The following is a 6,856-nucleotide window of genomic DNA, read 5'->3' on the forward strand; positions in this document are numbered from 1 at the left end:
GTGGGAACATAGGGCTGTGGGACCATTGGGCTGTGGGAACATAGGGCTGTGGGAACATAGGGCTGTGGGAACATAGGGCTGTGGGAACATAGGGCTGTGGGACCATTGGGCTGTGGGAACATAGGGCTGTGGGAACATAGGGCTGTGGGACCATTGGGCTGTGGGAACATAGACACGTTCCCTTTGAACATGTATACAGCGCATTCTTATGGTCAGCTCTGTTTGCAGGGCTGCAGACCCGATAAGAAGGATAAACACAGCTACTTTTAAACATTATCAAAGACTTGGATATCAACAGGTTTATATTAACAGCATATATCGCTACGGCAACCTTTTCAAGAAGCTGGTTAAAGGAATGAAAGAGGGATGCTGTGTTCGCACGCTCCAACAAGTCCTCCGACACCGCTGGTAAACTAACAGAAAAATCGTATTTTGCACAGCTAACGTAACATGTAAACGGGAATATTAGTGGAATATTCACATTCATTAGCTGGGGAAACAGCTTAGTCGGAATATTGTCTTTTTTGGAATAAGGGCAAAAACCGGAATATTTTGTGCATGTAAACATAGTAAAACTGAATTATTTATGTTTTCTGGTTCAATCTCTGTTGTGTCGTTTTTTCTCCCTACAGCTGAACACTTCATCATGAAGCAGGAAATAAAAAAAAGACAGAAAAATACAAATACATAAAAGGAGAAATTGTGTGCATCTGATCTGATCCACTGCAGACCATTTTTTTGTTGTTGCAATTACGCATAACAATCTATCAGCAAAAATGACTTACCGGTATATCACAATAAAAATGCATTTGCAGCTTTGAAAAACATGAAAGCAGAAGTGATGGCAGTGTTTTCAGTTCTCTGATTGTCATCTTTGTGTTAAGAAAAGCAAATATTTCATATACTTTTGAATGTACTAATATTTAGTTGTCATTTCGTCGTGTAAATGTGCATCTATGCGTCTGTGCAGCGTCTGTAGAAGTATAAGTGGTAATCGGTGAAGAGCGCCCCCTCGTAGTTTTGGTCAGTACTGCAGTCTGCTTGACCCTGATGAGAGAGACATGAACAAGCACTTAAATTCAATCTCTAATTAAGTGAATTAGGAGAAGTTGAAAATGAATCACATTTTCTTTTGTATTGTCCGTATTATGATGAGTTAAGAATACCTATCTTACATGAAATGTCTGTTCAAAACCCTGAAATGTTCTGGTGTACTGATGACTTGTTTAGATTTAATGCACAATATACATACATACATACATACATACATACATATATATATATATATATATATATATATATATATATATATATATATATATATATATATATATATATATATATATATATATATATATATATATATATATATATATATATATATATATATATATATATATATATATATATAAACTTTTTTGTGCATGACACACTTCATTCATTCATATATTAATATAGTAAATACAAACTAAAGGATTTCCCTGTTGGTTTGGCTCTGTGCATAATTAATAGTTTGGAATTTGATTTGATTTATTTAATTGTAAGAGAGAGCCTTACACATGATAAAAGGACATCAAATACAATCAAGGATAAAAACACAATAAAGTCCAAGACTTATTTCCATTGTGGTCCTCAACACACATCAGGACAAGACAAGATACTCAATGACCTAACATAAAAACATTTTTCTTAAATAAATAAAAATAGTAAGTTGCCCTTTAATCTATTCCGCAACCCTCTCTAGTAACCAGACATTGATGCTCATTTTAAAAGAGTTCAGGCTGGAAATGACTTTAATATGACGATCTAACTTGTTCCACTGAACTGCCCCCATATAGGCAAATGTTCCTTTCCCTAACACCATCTTAAATTTATAAGGACATTGAATTAATAATAAAAGGAGGAAAGTTTCTTACGGCCACTGTGGAGCGAAAGTGATACGAGCTGTGATGAAGACGAGCCACATGAAGAGGCCATTCATGTTCCCCCTGCAGAAACAACACAGAGAAAATAAACCAAAAAAATCAGCTCTACGTTTAGTCAGCAAAGGTACAAGCCTGTCCTCTTTGGATTTAAAGCACCATTTCACTTGAAGCATGAATGAATAGCAGGGCTACAACCAATCCAAATCCAAAGCTGAAGCTCATTAAAGGGGAACTATGCAGTGTTTTTAGCTTAATTGACCTTAACTGAACATCTTCGTAGTCATTGGAATGGTTATAGGATTTTTTTTCGAGTTGAATGTCCACAAGTGTGGCTCATCCTTAGGTACAATTTCCAGATGCCTGAAGGTCCCACGTTTATCGGTTCAGACAATAATACGCAAGTATAAAAAACATGGGAATGTACAACCATCATACCGCTCAGGAGGAGACGGATTCTGAGTCCCAGAGAGGAACGTTTTTTGGTGCGAAATGTGCAAATCAATCCCAGGACAACAGCAAAAGACCTTGTGAAGATGCTAGCTGAAACTGGTAAGACAGTGTCATTATCCACAGTATACGAGTCCTGTACCACCATGAGCTAAAAGGTTACTCTGGGAGAAGAAAGCCATCACTTCAAAACCACCATAAAAAACTACAATTTGCAACCGCACATGTCCTGTGGTCTGACGAAACAAAAATTTAACTGTTCGGCCATAATGATAAACGGTATATTTGGAGGAAAAAGGGCGAAGCTTTGAAGCCTCAGAACACCATCCCAACTGTGAAGTATGGGGGTGGTAGGATAAGGTTGTGGGGCTGCTTTGCTGCAGAAGGGACTGGTGCACTTCACAAAATAGATGGCATCATAAGAAAAGAAAATTATGTGGATATATTGAAGCAACATCTGAAGACATCAGCCAGGAAGTTAAAGCTTGGGCGCAAATGTGTCTTCCAAATGGACAATGACCCCAAGCATACCTCCAAATTAGTTACAAAGTGGCTTAAGGACAACAAAGTCAAGGTATTAGAGTGGCCATCACAAAGCCCTGATCTCAATCCCATAGAACATTTGTGGGTGGCACTGAAAAGGCGAGTGCGAGCAAGAAGGCCTCCAAACCTGACCCAGTTCCACCAGTTCTGTCAAGAGGAGTGGGCCAAAGTTCCAGCAAACTATTGTAGAAAGCTTGTGGAAGGACACCCAAAACGTTTGGCCCAAGTGAAACAGTTTCGGGGCAATTCTACCAAATACTAAGGAAGTGTATGTATACTTCTGACTTTGATGAAAGTGATTAAAAAAAATACATACAAAATTCTCCCTCGCTCGATTCTGACATTTAACAAAACAGTTTTTGTGTTGTTTTTTTTATGTATGTAAATATCTGGTTTCAACTGTATTACCTCAGTAAACATTTTCATAATGAGTTTATGGTCTCGATCGCTTGTTTCAAGTCTTCTTCAACACAGCATGATGTTCATTTAGTAAACGATGCTCCCATTTATTTTAAAACCGAGAATAAAGCAGGGGATGCAGAAGGACCTGTCAGTCAGGACAGAGGCTTAGCCATGCTAACCATGCTAACACTGGGGACATTAAAATAGACCTCAACTTGTTTTTGGGTGTTATTTATGTTTTCATCTCAAACTTTAAACCTCTCACTGTGTGTTTTTTTACTTCAAAGCTGGAACATTTGGTCGCCCAAAAATGGTCTTGTTAAGCGTTCGGTAGCACCTTGCCAACAAAGCTAGCTCGCTACAGCTAGCGTTAGCTGGTAATTTAGGGAAAGTTTGCCAATTTTCTCTACTGCTGTACATGCGGATAAGTAACTAGCGTCAGAAGGGTTGAAAATCAGAAATAAGTTTCCCTCTTTAGGGTTTAGCTTAGCGCGTACAAAGCACTGCCGCTTAGCCGCGTCATCCTCCCGATGCTCCACCCTCAAAAAACTGCCAATTTGTCAATTGTCCGGTTTCAAAAACCAAATGGCGTGAGGTTAAAACCAATGGGTGACGTCACAATGAAAACCAACGATGGCTGCTGCGTCCATTATGTTCACAGTCTATGGTTCCACCACTGGTATGTTTTGCATGTCCTATAGGATTTGTTTCCATGTTTCCTTGATTAGTGTGAGCGTGGCTGTGATTAGCATGTTGTCCTCCTAGGAAACGCTGCCACACATCCATTATTCATCAGTGTTTTCCCACACTTCTTGCATTATTAACGGTAATGGTAACTGAGTTAGTGGACTGGAACCTCATTGACCCTAAAACCAACACACACACACACACACACACACACACACACACACACACACACACACACACACACACACACACACACACACACACACACACACACACACACACACACACACACACACACACACACACACACACACACACACACACACCTTGATCCAAGCATGTTGTCCATCAATCATGGATATACAGTTTACCTCTATTTTTTTTATTTTATCTTTTACCGTTATATTTATTCTACTGTTTAATCTGTTTGGTTCTAGTTACTCTCATCTTTTATTTTACTCAGTTTTCTTTTTATTGTTTTATTGTCTTGTGTTTTTTTTTATGTTTGGTGGTGCCGGTTGGCCCAGTTTGTTTTTGTTGCTGTATGTGGAGCCTGAGCTGTCTACAAAGACCGCATGTTTTTTTACAGTGTGTTCAGGGGACAGGCAGCTAGCAGATAGTGAGGAGATGTTTTTTACAGTGTGTTCAGGGGACAGGCAGCTAGCAGATAGTGAGGAGATGTTTTTTACAGTGTGTTCAGGGGACAGGCAGCTAGCAGAGAGTGAGGAGATGTTTTTTACAGTGTGTTCAGGGGACAGACAGCTAGCAGATAGTGAGGAGATGTTTTTTACAGTGTGTTCAGGGGACAGGCAGCTAACACAGTGAGGAGATGTTTTGCTGTGTGATGTGACAAAAAATAGTAGCCTAAAGAAACGCATCACATCACTTAGAGCACCTTTAATGCATTTCTGTCTTATATAAAGCACTTGAAGGTGATAGTTTGGATTTTTAGTGGTGGTGCACAACCCCAGTTTGTGATATTGTGTGACTTTGGTGAATCCGAACTAACCCTTTAAAACACAAAAGTCACACAACAATAGGCATGATGCCGGTTACCGGTTTCAAGATAGCACGGTTTGAAAAAAAGTCATGGTTTCAAAACCACTACAATTTTCTGTCATTCCGTTCCTAAGGTATGAGCTGTATTTTATTGGTCTTCAAGGACAGAAAGTGCAGTTTAGAAATCCCTATCCCTGCCAGTGTGCAGTGTGTTTACAGATAAAATACATTGTGTTCAATGTAAACAAGTTTCAGACATTTAAAAAATAAAACATTTCAAAGCTGTAATTGCAATACTGTGAAACCGTGATATTTTTGCTGAACGTTATCATACCATCAGAATCGGCCAATGCCTACACAACAACACAAACTAACCAAGTGATGGAGGCAGCGGTAGACCAGCAACTCCTGTACTCTGCAAGGTTAAATTACTGTTTTTGTCAAAGGAGTCTGGTGGCTTTGAAGAGAGCAAAAATATGGCTCGTCAAAAATGCTTCCATGTACTAATGTTTTGTACCTCATTATGACCCAGAAACAGCAAAAAACTAGTATACAGACTCTTTGTATTACTTGATGGATATTATACAACTCAGAATGCAATCATTCAACCAACAGGTAGTCTCGCTCTGCCAGATCTTCCTCCACAGCGCAGCCGAGGAGGGTCTGGCTAGTCCACACACCATTCCTGGATGCAAAATTACAAAAGCCACGCCAAGACCCGCCCTACGAAGCAGCTCGATTGGTTGGGGTTAGGCTTTTCACCTTGAGTGGTTAAGGTTAGGTTTGGGTTAAAACGCAGCGCCCAGGATGGGTGCGGTCACAACATTGTATAAAAAATAATACAAAATAAAAGATTAAGTTTAGGAAAGGTACTCCTGGATAGATTATATAAAACAGAAATAAAATAAGATAAGGGATTGTTAGGGTTAGGAAAGTGAACCTGGATTAGGGGATTGGTCAGGGGATAGGACCTGTATATGTAAGCATGGACGCCTGGCCAATAGTAGTGTGTGAATGCTATTGAAGGGCGGGTCTTGGCGTGGCCATAGTGGGAAAGAAAATATTGCTTTCTGGATGGGTGAAAATGTGCTTTGGTTTATTGGCATTTCTTTAAACCAATCTCAATCATCTTGGGCAGTGCTAAACGGAGCCACGGTGGCTCGGCAAAACAGCCTCGGGAAGGAACTTGTTTTGGTGGAACATGTGTACGTTCAAAAGTAGTTTTAGTCGTGCAACAGAAAACTCAGATTGGACAGATAGTCTAGCTAGCTGTCTGGATTTACCCTGCAGAGATCTGAGGAGCAGTTAAAGCAACACTAGGTAACTTTCAGCCCTACAGGTTGTCTCATTGGAACTACAACTCGCGCTACCCGACGGGAGTTGTAGTTCCAATGAGACAACCTGTAGGGCTAAAAGTTACATACTGTTGCTTTAACCATAGTCCTCATAATTTCACCGGAGGTTAGCACGCCAACACAAAGAAAGAAGAAGGTAATGTACATCCGGTCGAAAAATAAGGAACATCTGGCGAAATTTCCGGCGGCACCTGAACAATCCAGGAAATTAAATTTTTTCGATATACGGTAGGCTAATCAACAGGTCATGTCAGATATTTACCTGAGTGTTTGATGGGTATTTTCTCCAAGTGACAGTGTTCATATCCATCAGAGCAGAGCAGGCCACCGACTCATCAAAGTTACACAGATGAACTACTAGCAGCTCCGTGGAACTACACAGAAATAAAAAAACAAACCATACAAATATATCAGAACACGTTTAATTTACTGCCACGTCTAGTTTGGGTTTCTATTCTTAACTCAGAGGACAACCAGCTCAATTTAACCAACCAACCA

At 39.7% G+C, this 6,856-nt stretch overlaps 1 protein-coding gene across 1 annotated transcript in view; it reads right to left on the reverse strand.

Annotated features, from left to right (window-relative positions):
- Window positions 1-519: 519 nt before the first annotated feature.
- Window positions 520-6,856, reverse strand: part of myrfl (myelin regulatory factor like) — a 45,013-nt gene continuing 38,676 nt past the window's right edge. The window contains exons 23-25 of the mRNA XM_028570715.1: window positions 6,621-6,732; window positions 1,917-1,988; window positions 520-1,047 (exon numbers count right to left, since the gene is read on the reverse strand). Of these exons, the coding sequence (XP_028426516.1) occupies window positions 955-1,047; window positions 1,917-1,988; window positions 6,621-6,732 (277 nt within the window). The 3' untranslated portion in view covers window positions 520-954. The remainder of the gene's footprint in view (window positions 1,048-1,916; window positions 1,989-6,620; window positions 6,733-6,856) is intronic.

Source organism: Perca flavescens, chromosome 23 (assembly GCF_004354835.1).
Source record: "Perca flavescens isolate YP-PL-M2 chromosome 23, PFLA_1.0, whole genome shotgun sequence".
In the NCBI taxonomy this organism is placed as follows: domain Eukaryota; kingdom Metazoa; phylum Chordata; class Actinopteri; order Perciformes; family Percidae; genus Perca; species Perca flavescens.